This window comes from Scomber scombrus, chromosome 23, assembly GCF_963691925.1.
Source record: "Scomber scombrus chromosome 23, fScoSco1.1, whole genome shotgun sequence".
Taxonomy (NCBI): Eukaryota; Metazoa; Chordata; class Actinopteri; order Scombriformes; family Scombridae; genus Scomber; species Scomber scombrus.
Window position 1 is genome coordinate 17,957,436 of NC_084992.1, and position 17,063 is coordinate 17,974,498.

Genomic DNA, 17,063 nt, shown 5'->3' on the forward strand with positions numbered 1-17,063 from the left:
TTACTGGTTTTAGGCTAGTATCATTCAGCAATAATATCCAAATCTAGACGATCCAGATGACTTAAATAAATGATAAAGATTTAGACATTCCAGCTAATTTTATTTTTGTCAAGAAATCAAACATGAAAGCTGGCCATTAACATAACACCACTGTAGTTCAACGATATCAACCAAAGTAAATCAATTTTTACATACTCTTTGACCCTCATCTGAACCGACACTACAAACATTACTAGAAAGCAAGTTGTTGCCTCATAGTGCCATGGAAGCAAGGTTGCTGAAGTATAACATCCTGGCATATGTCTATGCAGCAAACTACTGACACCTAGTGGACATTCACTACAACATCTGCTTAAATCGTAAACTTAGGATTTAGCGGTTTTTATATGTATTTCTATATTTAAAAACATACAGACATGAAACTGTCAACACTTGTGGAGGATATTAGGCCATAAAATTAAAGACACTTGTACATTTACATTTGGCACAGCCATGTCTACATATATTAAATTACATTGAAGTTTCACCTGGAAAACACCACTGATGCTTCAAGACATGCAAACATAAAAAGTGATGACATTAACAAACTGCAAAAACAATTAAAACTCAGTCAACTTAGGCTGTCCAATGGGAGTATTCCTACACACTGTATGTCATCTGCTCCATTCTGCAGTCCTCTGTTAGTGCCATGATAGGTCTCCACACATACAGCCCCATCACATAACAATGTAATATCTGTCAATCAGTTAATGAAGGAAAAAACAGGACTAACAGAAAACCTCTGCCCAACACACATCAAGGAAACCTCTACCCAGGTCACTGAGGGTCAGGGTAGAAAACCTTAATATGAATAGCAGAGTTGTTGCGCGTACGTGTCATGGGCTCCCCAGCCTCATCCGGATCTTCAGGCTCCAGGTCATCCACAAGCTCCACTGTGGAGGTGTTGGCTGCCAGCTGCAGCGCCCCCTGGCTGCTGGCCTGTAACTGAAGGGCGATGTTGATAGCCCTGTTGATGGCAAGGCCCAGGCCGTGGACACAGATTTCCCTGTGACCCCCGCCTTCCAACAGCTTCTGACAGCGTGCCAGCTGAGCCCGGAAATCAGTCTTCATGTTGACGTAGACGTCGTTCCGTCTCTTGGGGAGTTTGCGCGGGAGCCTTTTTCGAAGGGTGTACTCCACCGGGTCCATCTCTACAGCCGGAGACGTGGAGTCAGTGTGCACAGGGGCTGTCTGAGGGATAGAGGACATCCCTGGGTTGCGTAGATCTGTCATGTCCCGCAGAGTGTGTGTAGATGTATGCTCTGGAGCCCAGATAATGAAGCTGAGGAAATAGAGTAGCAGATATAAGTTGACAAACTGTGGTGAAATTGTAATAGAACATGATACTCCCCAGCCCAAAAAAACCACTGATAGATTATCGTTGTTACCTCTTTTTCTTTTTCTTTCCTCTATTGTCTTCATTATTTTTATCCATGAAATTTGATAAAATAGTCAGTGACATATGCTCATCACAATTTCCTAAAATCAGGGTTCCCACACATTCTTACCGATACATTTTCAAAACTTTTCCATAATATTTTACCCAACTTTGACACTTTGATCTGACTATACTGTGAGAAAAATGACGGGTACATTTTGTAATTACTTCCAGAGGAAGCTTTTGGCCCCAGATCACATATTAGAAAATATTAAAAAGCTAAATTTATAGAAATTGATGATTAGTATATTAATATCAAATTAATCTACTGATTTTTGACAAGGTAAAAGTGGGGGGTCCAAGTTCATGCAGCCTGTCTTATACCTGTTATCTTTGATATCACATCGGGTCATCCCTAATTCAAAGCTTTTCCAAAACATTCACCTAATTCCAAGCCATTTCCAGGCCTGGAAAACAGTTTTTCATAATGTCATAACTTTTCCAGGAATTTCATGACCGTGGGGTCCCTGTAAAACCCAATATTAATTATTAAAATTGCTTCCCAAAACCTAAAGAATTTTGCCATAAAATACATTTAGCCATTATATAAAAAGAATAATCAAATAAATCCAAACATCAAATAAACAATGTCAATGACTACATGTTTCAGCTTTAAATCTTTTAGATCCTAAAGTAAGCTGAGTATACTCTATTTATGTGGTGTACTGAAACTGCACAAGCATAAAAGTAAAGAAAAACATATACCATAAAAATACACTACTAAACCAAACACTTTTGATTATGCTGAAATGTATATTTCTATAGTAATGTTAAGGTACATCAGTGGCAACTTATCACAAAAAGAAAACTACCGGTATTAGTTTAGAAATATTTTACATTGATGTGGAGCCATTTGCACACATACACACTGTCCACATAGTGTCTTCCATCTTTAACTGTTTGACAAACATCTGCACATGCATGAAAAACTATATATCTGGATTTATAGATAGTACACATGAGCTTGTTAATGAAGTTCACTGCTGGCATCTACTGGCAGGATGCGTTTATTTTGTTTATGTCTCACGTGTGAGTGAATAGAAATAACGCTGAACAATTAACATGTTTCTTGCATCATAACAACATATCATCTCCTAAAACCAACGTTTAGCTTAAACCCAGCGATAAAAAACCGCTATTTGAACCTCGGACTGGTCAGTTGAACATTAGAAAAATTAGCTAACACCATGAGCCCCGGCAGCAGTTATTAGCACAGTTATTCACGGTGAAGCGTTAATACTTAAGCAGACCATTCATATAAACACTTACCCACAGACGACAATAAATGTGAACCTTTCCTCAGTGCTACTAATGGGTCTGTCCACTCTTTTCTACAACAGTAGCATTTTAGCAACTGGCTGTTTCTACTTCTTCTATTGTTATGTAATGTCGATTGGCAAACAGCTTTTAGGTGAATTACCGCCCCCTACTGGATCTGTTTGTGGATTACAACTGTTACTACAGTATACAATTAGCCTACATTCAAGTCTATTCATTCCTGGGGTTTTCTTCAAATTTAAAAATTGCCTTGTACCTTGCATCACCTGAATTCCTTTAATTTCTCTAAAACCAACTGTCACTGGACTCTTTTAGAGTGTCATTTGAAGTGTCTGTCTCTTGTTGATATCTAGGACAGTATAAAAATACATGCTCCACATTTGCAATGCACACAATGCTTGATTGTGTTAAATATACTGTTCAGACCGGTGTGACCAAACCTTATCCTTGATATAACGTCCTCCTTGTTACGACCCTCTGAAACAGCTCATTACAAAGAAGGCCGAACATAATAGAGAGAGTCAGGAAAGCCAACAAATTCAACCAATTTATTAACAGGACTAATGGGCCAGCCAAACTGAGCAAAAAAGAAGGAAGACACCCAGACCAGCCCACAAAAATCCATAGTATCTGGGCTCTTCCCTGTGAACTAAATTCACATAAACACTATTACTATACCTAACAGAAATAAAGCCATCCAAACAGGACTACTGCACCCATCAAACCAACAGGGCTACTACCAAGACTGGGACGTTGTAGAGGGAAGGAGACAGTCTTCTCCTCCTCTATATAGGTCCTGTCACAATCAGTCTGAATCAAGGCAACGTGGGAAGAAAATGTGTTATATACAAATCCTATCCAGCAGGCGGGCCTTGCTATAGTTTACAACCATACTTTTTTCTCTTTGTCATGTTACTCCTTTTGCATATTTAACTGCCTGCTAATTTCCTTCCACACCAATGTCATGCCTTGTGTTTAACTGCATGTATTCAATCTTGCTAGGGCTCTACTGGAATCAAACTAATCAAAACTTCGATTGGTTTGACTTCTATCCAGCTTAGAGTGAGTAGAATAACTAACAGTTCCCCTCTTTAGACTGCTAGGTTATCACTAACCATTTTAGACATTACATTTCAATTTGGAATGATACGTGCTATCCCTGCTCTATGTTTTAGATACATCTTTATACACATTGACATATTTTGAATAATTTCCGTCTATGTATTTGATGGACTTCATTTTTGCCTGTATTTTTTTCTTTTCTCCTTTAACAAGTTTAAATCAGCCCTTACATCTTCTAGAATCATGATGAGACAACTAAGAATGGCACAATGGGGCTCAACAAAAGCAAGCTGTGACTGACAGTGACCCTAAAAAAATATTAGTAGATATTTTTTTCATTAACTTATCACCATTAATAGATATTCATATCTATAGATATATAGATATATTCATATCATAGATATTTTATTTACAATGTAATAATTAAATTAAAGCTTTTTTTCCATCCAAAGCCTCTGTAATGCCCACACTTCCCCCTCTATTTATATGAAATGGTTCGGTCCTGTCTCCAAACCAAGCTTGGAGGGAACCAAGCTGTGATTTGAGGACGAGCACTGCATGAGCATAACATGTCCCAACAGCTTCACAAAATACAGTCATGGTTCTAGAGATGAAAAGAAAAGAAAAAGACAAGAGAGAGAAATGAAAGGGTGACAAAATGTCACCCAATTTTTTCATAAAAGGTGGGTCTACTTCATGAGTGTTGGAAATTAACCTGTTAGCTAAGTTTAGTCCACAGTCAAACAGGTTAATGTTACATTTTCTCCACGAACATTAGTATGCTAACATTATAGAAAATTCAGAGTGTTTGTATTTTGTCCCTCTTTTATCTAACATTGAATCAATGCAGGTAAATGTTTAGCAGCTATTCATAACTCTGTTGTACCTGTTCCTGCATTAATGTTGTATTAATGCCTGCACAGCGTTATACTTTCACAGCTCAATGTCGGCAAATATTAGACAGTTAGGACTACAATAGAGTCGCAAGCCTGTACAGGTAAGGATGTAGCTGCAGCAATTGCACATGTTTGGCCTACGTGTGCGGAGGGATCCAATGTGATATCTCTTTATTGGGCCCATAATCCAGAGTGGCACCCCTGCCCAGAAGTGGTATAACTCATCACTTTTTTTAAAAGCAGCAGAGTCACATGTCACATGTCGCTGTTAAGGAGTCAATTCCACCATTTTCTTGTTTTGTTTCTTTAATATGTGGTATTAAAAACTACATGGTGTAAAGGGGGGTTGAAAACTCCATTCCACACTCCAGTGTAGAAGGTGGTGGTAATGCAGAAGCAGTTAACAACTTATAGATGTCTGAAATGTTACCCGACACTGCTTTCTGTAAGCAGTCAAAAGGCAACTAGGTTGAAAACCACTGGTTTTATCTTTAACAAGGTGTTGTTCTTTAAAGGTTGTTATATCATCCACTGTGTCAAATCTTCATCTGAAAAGTAAAAAAGTTGTCAAATCAATATAATAGAGTAGAAATTTCCCTCTGAAATGTAGTGTAGTGGAAGTATTAGCATTTAATGGAAATACTCAAGTAAAGTACAACTACTTCAAAATTGTACTTCAATGCAGTAGTTGAGTAAATGAAATGAGTTACTGTCAACCACAGTCTGTAATTGGTGACTGAAAAGTCTGTAAAGATAGACTGACAAACAAGAGAATGTCTTTTTGGATTTTTAATACACTTGCAAGTAGGCAAGTCACACATTCCAGGTATCACACATCTGTCACATGTCAAGACAATGGACAGATGGATCGTTCTACTCAAAACACAGATTACAACTTCTCAGAGATGGAGGGTGTCACCTGTTGTCTTGACACACTTGCAACAGAGGGAAGTCACATCTTAGAATCACGAGAGATGTCCTTTGTTACAACATTGACCTTTCACCTAATTTCTTCTTATAATCACTGCACAAACATGTGTTTGTGGGTTTAAGGTGGGTTTAAGTTTAATCATGCCATTTACTGTAAACAGTAGTTTCGTTTTCCCGGAAATCAGATGATGGTGTGAAAGTGAAAGTTGCTTGATCCAGCAGAATAAAAGGGTCTGCTGTGCACCGTTGCCCTGCATTGACGCAGCGAAGAGTGCCGCTTCATCTACAGGACAAGTACGCCCTACCAGCGTCTGCAGTACTGCATAGCTGAAACAGAAGAATGCATTTCTAACATGGAGAAATCTCCCCTTTAAAGGTGGGTTATCCTTTTGCTTTGTCAGTGATTGTTCCGTTATGTGATGATGAGGGTAACGTATGCCATTTGTACAATAGATTATTAATCGAATTGGCTACTTGTCTATCCAAACTTGTGCTGAACTCTTTTGTTTTTTTTAATTATCATTAATGCAGTGATTTTAATGATTCTTATGCATTAATTTGGCTTATATACAGTGCACCAATCACTATCATATAGATGATCTGCATCAAATACATTTTGGAAATGTTTTACTGCGCAACCGGTGTTATGCTGAGTTCTGCCTGCCTGTCGAAAACTGTATGCACCTCGCGGGAGCGCGCAGAGCGACAGGGAAAACTGGCAGAGACTGTAATGAGTTTAAAGACAAAGTAATGTTTAAAAACGATACATTTATATTATTAATCAAGGAAATCTTGTAAATGTCAGGCCAATCGTAGGCAATCAAGGACATGCTACTTTAGGCTACTGGTAACCTACTCAGTCTAATAAAACACTGATGACTCTAGACATTAAAACTATAGACTTCAGATCATTATTCATCGTTGATGAGCCTACTAAAGTTGATATCGGGTTTAAACAATAGTTTGCCTTAAAAATCATTACAATGTGTGGTAGTTTTCTCTTTAGCTGTGCGCGCTCCCGCGAGGTGCATTCAGTTCTCAGCAAGCAGACAGAACTCGACATAACACCTTGGAAACTGACGTTTCACAAGTTGAGCAGTATTCTATTTTGGCTCATATTTGCTAAAGAGCCTTTAAAAAATATAAGTGGGTGTTTCGTATTTGCAAGGACACAGATAATCACTCATATGTTTTTAAAAACCCTTAATACGCTGTCATGGAATTGAAATTCATTCACTGAAACTATTCCATTTTTCTCCCACGGCCAAACATGCCAGTGAATTTGCTACAGTCAGTAGGAGTTAAATCAGGCTTTGGTGTTAGTGGGAACGTGGATGTTTGTGCGAGCCTGCTTCCTATTCAGTGTTTTTTTTTTCTCCCCAAAAATCTTTATTAAGGAATACAATGCAGTACAGTGCAAAACAATACATCCTGTTCAGTGTTCAGGGTGTATCCTACTTGCTCCTTTTTAGTGCATGGTACAGTAGTGTCTCGGGGGCAACACCCCACCCCCCAATGACACTGCAAAAATGTAAATAAATCTTTTCAATGCGCCACCTTCAGGAGAGAGAAACGATGCATGTTTGGTAAAAAGATTATATCCCCATTCAAGATGAACTTTATGTCTTGTCAGGGAAGTAGAAAGCAAGATTGGTGATATCAAAGGACAATTCTTTTGAGTTTTCTTCTTTGAATTTTTTTGTTAAGGTGTCCATCCATCTAGGTGTCCAAGACACATCCCACCCAAACTTACCTCTCAAGTAGTAAATTAGTACATTTTATGCAGCTCAAATTTAAAATTGAACAAGAGCTGCTGACCTTTTGTTTTTGTTTAGAGTTGAAAATACAGCGTGACTATGGCGTAAGCTAATGCTTTTAAAACTTATATATGGTAAAATCGTAGTTAACCTCTGCTTGGTAGAAGCACATATCTACTAGAAACCAGGAATATGTAAAGTGAGCTGACTGATGACTCTGTTCTGACTTTTAGCCAACATGGCAAGGAAGTGTAAATATGGTTTGGGTCCAGAGTAAAGCACACTGTGTGGTATTTTAGACATGCGCAATATGGTACTTTGGTAATAAAGCCTTATAGACTTGTCTCTTATTACTTTCAGTGAGAAGTACCTGAATATCTGGACTGGAAGCGTGGGACTGAGTTACAGAGTGTACCCACAATGGAGGTAAATTACTGCAGAAGATAAATGAAAACAAAGTTACAAAATTGTCTTACCAGCTAATGAGTGGATGAGTTGCTTTAAAACATATGACTATGCATATTCTTATTCTTATTTGTCAAGGACGTTGGTGATGAAGATTCATTTGTTGATCTGTATTGTGCAGAAGTAAAGGACCCTCCACCAACACCACAGTCTGGCTGCAAGGGTGAGTGTCAACAGATTGATGAAAGTGGTAAAAGTTGGCATTTTATCATTGAGCACAAAAGGCACTATATGCTGTGCAGTCTCGTGGTAGTTTTATTATCAACATTATTATTGCATTATTATTTCCATTGAGTTGCTGCCACTGTTAAGATGATAGTTTTTCATGGATATTTAGTTCAAGGTTTTGTCATCCCTGAGTACAGATGCAGACACATTTTCCCCCTGACCCTGCAAAGGGTTACAAAAGAAGATTGAAGTAAAATAGTAATAATGTGGGCAAAATCAAACACCTCTGTGTGAAAAAATGAATAATAATTCTGCCAGATGGGACCTTTCTTTTTATTCCCCGCTTGGTTTTAATGTGTGTGCATGTCAGATGGCAGTGATTCATGACAATATGTCCCACTTTAATATCACTATACTTTAACAAGTGGTCAAAACATACATGTGGCTGTTTGGACACAAGACGGTTTATTTATGTTAAAACATTCCCTGCTATGCCTCCAAAAAGAAACTCCTTACAAATGAAATACAATTCCGTACTTATTTTACTCATTTCAAATTTTTACCACTAGATGTCACAATTGTGTCAAGTTTAATTTATAAGGATGAATAAAGACAGAAATGATGCCCCTGGATTAGTAACTGTTGTTAACTGCAAAGGGATCTACTTCCAGGGCAGTCGCTGTTATAGATTTTTCTTTAAAAAATAGTAAAGAACTGGCAGCTGGCTTGCCATTAATTGATAAATTATAAATAATTAATTTAATGTATTTTGACTAAGCAACCAAGCAAAGCAAAAAGGAACTCAACTGTGAATTTGCTGGATGAAGATGGGTGAAACATCATACTTCACTGTCCAGACAGCCATGTGACAATATCTTTCATCTGAGCCATTTCGTCAATCCAAATTAACTGTAATGTACTGCATTTAAAGATAACGGGTTAGTACTGTTGACGTTTTGATGTAAAATAACAGCAATTTCAGCAACAGTGCAGGTCCTAGTTTTCGTTGTCAGCTAAGAAAACACACCATGAAAATAGGACAACTCCTGCTAAGCTATCACACCCTGGACAAGACCAGTCAGCAGAGACAACAGAGACAGATCATTTCAACTTGTTATCTATGTTACCAGACAAAACTTTGTCACATTGTTGGAAGACAACTTTTGAATTGTTGGAGGGTATATATTTTTACTTTTGAAGAAGGCTCGGTGCTTTCAGGCTTTTTTCTTAGATAAGCTAAACATGTCCTGAACCTGTGTCTTTTATGAAAGCAGAGAAATGAAATTGCTACATTTAGTATAAAGTTTTCATCCTCTTTGTTGTCTTGGTTTTGTGCAAGTGAAAAGTACAGTTCTATTTCAGTTGCATAATGACACAAAATTGACACAGAAAAAAATAACATAAAAAGCTTTTACACTGAGACTTTTTATAGTTCATAATTTATTGGGTCTGCACTGTTATGTACTTTATCCAGGAAATATCTGCAACTTGGCATGCTGAGTCTAGCACTGAATTGATAGGCTAAATAAACTTCTAAAAATAGTTTCAATAACTGTTACCCATCACTTACTAACTTAAACCTATTTGTGGGTTTGTTCAGTATAAGCATACTGCATCTTTTTGTTTCCAAATAAATTTCAAATATTAGTGAATTGAATTTTCACCACAACTATTTAATTGTATATTCAATTAAAATCATTTTGACAATATTAATTCAATGAGACATCTTATTGGGTGTTCAAAGATTAAAGTCCAACTAAAACTTAAATTCTTGGTGCCAGTTTAACAGTTGTGGTATCTGGCTAAATGTGGTTGGATGTTATATATGTAACCAACCTGACCAACATTGTTATCTTTAGGTCCTTTTATCCTGGGCGACAAACACGGAGCAAGAAAAAAATCTTTCTATTTGAGGAATGTTCTGAACACTATTTGTTAATTTCTAGACTGCTTTGTCACGACAACAACTGTTGGTTACACTATATATTTTAGACACAAAACTCTGGAAAGCTGCTTTTACATAATGTAGAAAAAGAAACTTAATTTTGAAGCTATCAAAGTCCTGCGCAAGATATGTAAGATAAGGCTAACAAAAGAAAAACAAAATGTCCTCAAAAACTGAAACATATTTCATCTGGGATGTAAGAATATGCACACATTTTAGTGTACATGCATTAATTAATTCTATGTGTCAACAATATTTTGATCCATATGATTGTTTTAAATAACATATATCAATATTGAAAATGCATTTATTATGTTTAATCCATCTATAGTACATAATACAATCATAATTCTAATAATCATTGTCTATATATTCACAGAGACACAAATGGAGAGCTTATTGAAGGATCTGGGCTTGGAGCAGCACTACAATGAGAAGATATCCCTGAGCACAATACTTCAGATTGATGAGAAGACCGTTACTGATGAACCTGTCAAGTGTAATTCAGATCTTCCGTGGTATTTTCTGAAGAAACTGATGATGGTTAATGTGACAGCTAGGAATGTGAAATTCCCTTCAGGGTGTGACTTAAACTGTGATTCTGCATCTGGGAATACAGGGTTAGATCTTGATAAACTGCTCGACAGTTCAAATACAGGTAACATGTTAAACCCGCTTGATGTAATCACTGCTCTCTTACTGTGTTCTGATGGTTTTGTACAGCAAGAGATGGCACTCAAAATGTCTATGTGTCAGTTTTCTGTGCCTCTGCTGCTTCCCAATTGTGACACAGAAAAGTGCACACTTATGCTGTGGGCCATGAGAGACATTGTTAAAAAGTACAGACCTCAGTCACTGTCTGAATCCAAGGGTTTCATTGAAGACAGAATTGTTCTCTCAGATCTTCCAATGATATCTTTTGTGAGATTAGGTGAATGCTCCTTGTCCAAGTCAGAGATTCTCAATAAACTTCTGAGCAATTCTCAGCAGTACCATGACACTTTTGTTCATGGCAACATGGAGTGTGGTGACAGTCCGAGGCAAATATCCAATGGATTGGTTGAAATGACTTGGTACCTCCCTTGTGGAAACAAAAACATGGATCTTTTCAGTGAGCCTGTCGCTATAGCTAACCTTCGTGGGGACATTGCTTCATTTGAAACACAATACTCTTTTTTGTGCCAGACATCTACAGCAGTTTTTGTGTTCTTTGACAATTTGGACTCTGAGTGCAGGCTACTGACCAACCAACACCAGAAGGCGCAGATATTCTTGGTGGGGAACTATGAAAGCAAGCGGTTCGGTTTAGATGCACTGAAAAAGGTAGCAACCAATTTGGGCTTGACCAACAGTAACATTATTTTGAAGACTAAAGGTATGAATGATGCAGACTTTGTGAGAAATTTGAGGAAAACAGTCAGGGATGTTGTTGAAAACCCAAAGATGAAGATGCCAATAGAGCAGATGGCTGACATTGCCCATGAACTGGGAATCTTGGTTGATGAAGACTCTCCAGAGTGCCAGACTGCCAAGAAAAATGCAGATCTCATCACTGCAGAAATTCAAGACAACCTCAAATACAAAGAAGCTCAGCTTCCCAGGCAAGGCCAAATATGGAAGGAACTGACTCGCTTAGAGAAGGAAGAATTTCGGCTTCGAAAAGTTGGATCTGAAAATATAGAAATGTACAAAAGTAATCTTAAGGTACAGAAAAAAAAACTTAGGGGAAAACAGAACTCTTACGATATATCACCTGCTATGATATGTTTCATCAATGCAATATCAAGCCCTGGGATAGAGAGATCCTATTTCCTGAAATGGATGCGAATTAACCTCGATAACCTCTCTCGAGAAAAACTTTCTGGTCTCAGGGAACAGTACAAAAAGAAATGCAAGAGTTCTGAGAACAAAGAGGAGATTAAAGACATCGACAGACAACTTTCCAACAGCTCATTGGGGACTGAACACTTCTTCCGTGAAATGGGTCAAATCTATGAAGCTTCAGTTTCCCTTCCAAAAACACACCCATCACGTCAACAATTACAGCATCTTCCAAAACTCTGTGCAGAATTGTTGCTTGATGGATTTCCTCTTGAGCTTGTTGACGGAGATGCATCCAACATACCTCTCAGATGGGTGAGTGACGTTCTCTCTCAGCTCAATGACTTGGTGTCTCCTAAGAGCAAGATATTGGTGGTCACAGTTCTTGGAGTTCAGAGCACAGGAAAGTCCACTCTGCTTAACACCATGTTTGGAGTGCAGTTTGCTGTCAGCAGTGGTCGATGCACTCGAGGTGCCTTTATGTTGCTCATCAGAGTCAATGAAGATGTGAAAAAAGTACTCAACTGTGACTTCATGGTGATCATTGACACTGAGGGCTTAAAGTCACCAGAGCTTGCACAACTGGATGATAGCCATGAGCATGACAATGAGCTTGCAACACTTGTTGTGGGGCTGAGTGATATCACCATTATCAATATTGCCATGGAGAATTCAACAGAAATGAAGGACATCCTACAAATAGTTGTGCATGCTTTTCTCAGGATGAAAGAGGTTGGCAAAAAGCCCAAATGTCAGTTTGTTCACCAGAATGTGTCAGATGTTTCAGCCCATGACAAGAACTTACGAGACAGGAAACTGCTCTTGCAGCAGTTAAATGAGATGACTCAGGCAGCAGCCAAAATGGAAAAGAAAGAAGAGAACAAGCTCTTCACTGATGTGATGGAGTACAGTCCAGACACTGGGAACTGGTACATTCCTGGACTCTGGAATGGAAACCCACCAATGGCACCAGTCAATGCAGGGTACAGTGAAGCTGTATATGAGCTCAAGAAGAATATAATACAAATGTTGGGAAATTGTGAATCATCTAACAATGTCTCTGAGTTTACAGAGTGGATGTCGAGCCTGTGGAATGCAGTAAAGCATGAAAACTTCATCTTCAGCTTCAGAAACAGCCTGGTGGCCGATGCCTACATGAGACTTTGCACAGAATTCAACAAATGGGAATGGGAATTCAAAAAAGAAATGTACACCTGGGTCACAAATGCTGAAACAAGAATTTCCAATTTTGGGAAATTTGTTGTGAGATCACAGAATCATGACATGAAAGAATTTCTTGCATGTTTGAAAAGTGAAGCTTGCACACTGCTGTCTAAATGGGAGACAAAGCTTCTTAAGAATCTGACAGAGTACTTCAAGCAAACTGAGGGTCATGTCTATCTTGTTGAAGGATACAAAGAGGAATTCTCAAACAGTGCAAAAAGTCTTCGACGAGAAATAGAGAGGTCTGCATTTAATCGGATCACAGCAGCAGCAGAAATCAAACAGGGAATGGCAGAACTTGAAAGAGTCAAGAAGAATCATACAGAAGAATTAGAGGGAAGAGTGTGCGCATTAGTTGAGAAATGTCGGAAGAAAAAAGTCAAGATGACAGACACAGAGCTAGACCGAGAATTTGAAAAAATGTGGAATGAAACAGTGGATGCTCTATCATTTTCAAAACAAAAGGCAACAAATGTCTTCACAAGTGTGTCTCACTCCCTGAGAGCAAATATCTCACGTAAGGGGAGTTGTGCATGTGAAGTATTAAGCCAAAAAAGCCTACAAGAATGTGGACTGGAGCATTTCAAATATACAGCTGAAGGAATTGTTAACAAATTTAAAAAGTTCTTCAACATTCAAGGTCACACAATCGCTGTACAAAAAATGGCTGACAGCATCATAGAGGCTTGCTCACAGTTTGCAGATGAAAAAGTGGACAAGAAAAGTAATTACCATGACACTTACATTGAGGAGATCCTTCTCATGATTGATGAGAGGCTCCAAAACAACCAAGAACTGAAGACAGGGATTGAGTTTGAAGTTTCCCTAAAACAGCACATCTGTGGATTTGCAGCCAGGAAGTTTCAGAAAATGCATGAAGATTTCATACAGGAGAATGATCCTTACAGATGTCTGCTTCAAAACAAAGAAAAGTTTCGTGCAGATTTCAAAGATGTCTTCAATGAACGAGATCAGTGCCAGAAGAAGGCAGAAGAATTCACCTACAAATGCTTGAAGCCTGCAGTCGAAGACTTTGTCAACCGCTCCTTGGGTCCTGACATCATTGGTGAAATGCAGACACGCTATGAGTTCAAAACACGGATGTACTTCCAGTATTCAATTTTATTTGCTTTGTTCACCAGTGGTAACTTTGAAAACTATCTGAGCTACATTTGCTCATATGAAGATTATGTGAAGAAATGGACACTCAGCCAAATAATGGAACACTTCTCCAACCCATGTAAAGCATTTGAGTTTGAGGATCGACACATTCAGTCAAGTATCAACAGCATAAACAATGCCATCAACAAGGCCAAAACAGGAAAGAGTGGCAACTTGAAGACATTTGTTGAAGATATCTGCAAAGAACTTGGTGATAAACTGGTTATTTCCCAGGATGCTCTTGGTGCTTTCATGATCCTGAACAATGCAGACCAGGAACAGTTTGCTTACTGGCTCATAGAGTGCGTGAAAGAGATGGCACAAACTTTAAGAGAGAAGCTTAAAAACTCCAACATTGAAATGAAACTAAAAAAGCTCCATCTGAAACCTCAGAATGAACTTTTCAGCAAACTGATTGGATGTGGTAAACAGTGTCCATTCTGCAAAGCGCCTTGTGAAGCAGGAGGAAATCAACATACTGAGCACTGGACTTCTCTACATCGCCCAGAGGGTCTTGGTAGATACAGGTGGGATGGCACCGAAAAACTTGTCATTGACATATGCTCATCTGCTGTCATTAGTGATGTGCGTTTTCGCTGTGATGCTACTAAGGGTGAATGGCATCCTTACAAGCGTTACAAAGAAATTTTCCCAGACTGGAAAATTGTTCCAGATGTAAGCCTCCAGGCCTCAGACTACTGGAAATATGTAATGGCGAATTTCAACAATGAGTTTGCTAATGCATATAAAGCAAAGGCTGCTGATATTCCTTCAGCTTGGAAAACTATCACACCTGAGGAAGCAATAAGAAGCCTAAAAGAGTCATTTAACATCAAATGAGAGACTACTGACATTTATTCCTCAAGTGATTTTATGTTACAGAAATGTACTTCCTCCTCCTTAAATTGATTTGACCATCTCATGGATGTCACAAACATACCATATAAGCAGAAAAGTTGAAGATATATATATATATATATATATATATATATATATATATATATATTGTCAGTGCATAGAGATATTTTACCACCATAGTTTGCTAAAGAGACTCAGTGCATGCACTGCTCACCTCTGCCTAGTTTTAAATGAACACTCAAATATATTTGATGTTGTCAAAATGTATGCACGATAGAGAGGTTTTTTTCATGATTGATATGTCTTTTACTTTACTTTGAATATATAATTGTTTATCTGTTTTTTTAAGTTTTTGGTGTCAAATATTTACTTTTTTCTTAATGAATCAAAAGAATATTTAGTCCATATGTCATCATGAATACATGACTAAGTTTTATAATCTAATAGTGATTTTTCTTTTCAAACTCACAATTCAGAATTGCCTTTTTTTGTTGCTGTGATGTTACTAGTGCCATGTATTTACATTGTTAAATGACTTAAAATATCAACATGTATGTGGTATTGTCAAAATGTACCATAGACTGTATTAAGTGATTTCATTAATTACTTCTGTTAACTGATTAAATAAAGAGACAAAATCAGTTATGAATTTCTTTAATGTTTCATTTAAAGAGTCTGGTTTTTAAAATAAGAAAAATAAGACAAAGCACACATTCACAGTAGTTGTGTTTGTGTGTGTGTGTCCAGCCCCAGTTGTGTGAGCCACAGGAATGCAGTGAGTCACTGAACTTTAGTTTTTTTCTTTATAACACATTAGACAGAAATTAGGTATCTTTCATTGATGGCAAGATTTTAATTGTAGGTAACACACAATGTTATCATTCAGGGAGCGGTAGTAGAGCAGCGCCCTCTTCAGGAAAGGTCAGTAGAAGATACTGAGGAAACTGAAATATGTCAGTGTGCACCACGGGCAGTTAAATCTCAGCTACAGTGTGCTGGAGAGGTGGCAGAAAGACTGGTGACAAATTGATAAGACAAATTACACTATTGGTTTTGCACATATATGGTCACCAGTTATGTTTATATTATATTCCTCATTCTAACTGTAAATCTTTTTTGCTCTCTCTCTCTCTCTCTCTCTCTCTCTCTCTCTCTCTCTCTCTCTCTCTCTCTCTCTCTCTCTCTCTCTCTCTCTCTCTCTCTCTCTCTTTCATGTTCCTCTATTAGGTTTCTTCTTGTGCAGCTGTAATGCTAAATTTCCCTCATCAATGAGGTGTAAACTCTTAGGTCTTATCTTAATGTTATTTTAACAGCTACATAAATATAGCAGTGGAGGAGGGGGCATTCCCCACCATACTGATTTGACTGCATTGTACCTGCTGATAATAACAGTAACGTGATATAACTGTTTCACTTATGCCGATGTAGGACACCATATTCATTCACCTATAAATGAAATTAATGAATTTGCTTAGTAATTAATAAAGTTATCTTGTGTTAAATTTGTGCTCTTTTTTTTTATTGCTGATATCAGGTTGTATCAAGATCCAAGGTGAAAACATCAATCAATTGCAGCATTTTACTCTAATAGTTTATCTGTGATGGTTTTACACTCATCTGTCATGCAGACTCAGGACTGAATAATATCTTACATATATTAAGAAAAAGAAAAGTGTACTCTAAGTGGTGTTTTATAGGCTATACTATGAGGAGGATTATTAAAACATCTTTTCTATGAAGGGGTCTGTATCAATGATTTTATAACCTCCTCAATGTCTCTTGCAATCGGTGAGTACTGGTAATTCTCTGTTCAGGTTCTACTGTGACATAGGGATTGTTGAAGCAAAATCACTCAAGTACTTGTTCAAAGTTGGCTGTGGTGTTGGATGTTTATTGATATCCCTAGATATCGGTGAGCACACTTATACAGAGTGGGTCAGAGACAGTGGACTGACCCAGAGCAAATGAAATGGAGGCATTTTATACAGTAAGACTAAGGCAGTGATCAGTAAAGAAACAAA

At 37.8% G+C, this 17,063-nt stretch overlaps 2 protein-coding genes across 2 annotated transcripts; one reads left to right on the top strand and one right to left on the bottom strand.

Moving 5' to 3' along the window:
- Positions 1–20: 20 nt before the first annotated feature.
- Positions 21–2,869, bottom strand: pop7 (POP7 homolog, ribonuclease P/MRP subunit). The gene is made up of 2 exons (XM_062444904.1): positions 2,747–2,869; positions 21–1,321 (listed from the first exon to the last, which is right to left on the bottom strand). Exon 2 carries the CDS (start codon positions 1,270–1,272, stop codon positions 817–819), a length of 456 nt encoding a protein of 151 aa, XP_062300888.1. The 5' UTR covers positions 1,273–1,321; positions 2,747–2,869; the 3' UTR covers positions 21–816.
- Positions 2,870–5,915: 3,046 nt separating this feature from the next.
- LOC134006067 (up-regulator of cell proliferation-like) lies at positions 5,916–15,088 on the top strand. Its single transcript, XM_062445132.1, has 4 exons — positions 5,916–6,019; positions 7,761–7,826; positions 7,944–8,028; positions 10,358–15,088. Exons 2-4 carry the CDS (start codon positions 7,821–7,823, stop codon positions 15,022–15,024), a joined length of 4,758 nt encoding a protein of 1,585 aa, XP_062301116.1. The 5' UTR covers positions 5,916–6,019; positions 7,761–7,820; the 3' UTR covers positions 15,025–15,088.
- The last annotated feature ends 1,975 nt before the right edge of the window (positions 15,089–17,063 follow it).

Excerpts from the sequence above, each read along its gene's own strand:
- pop7 (XM_062444904.1), bottom strand. The coding sequence starts at position 1,272 with ATGACAGATCTACGCAACCCAGGGATGTCCTCTATCCCTCAGACAGCC.
- LOC134006067 (XM_062445132.1), top strand. Across the intron at positions 8,029-10,357 it reads ACCACAGTCTGGCTGCAAGG|AGACACAAATGGAGAGCTTA; the intron begins GTGAGTGTCAAC and ends ATATATTCACAG.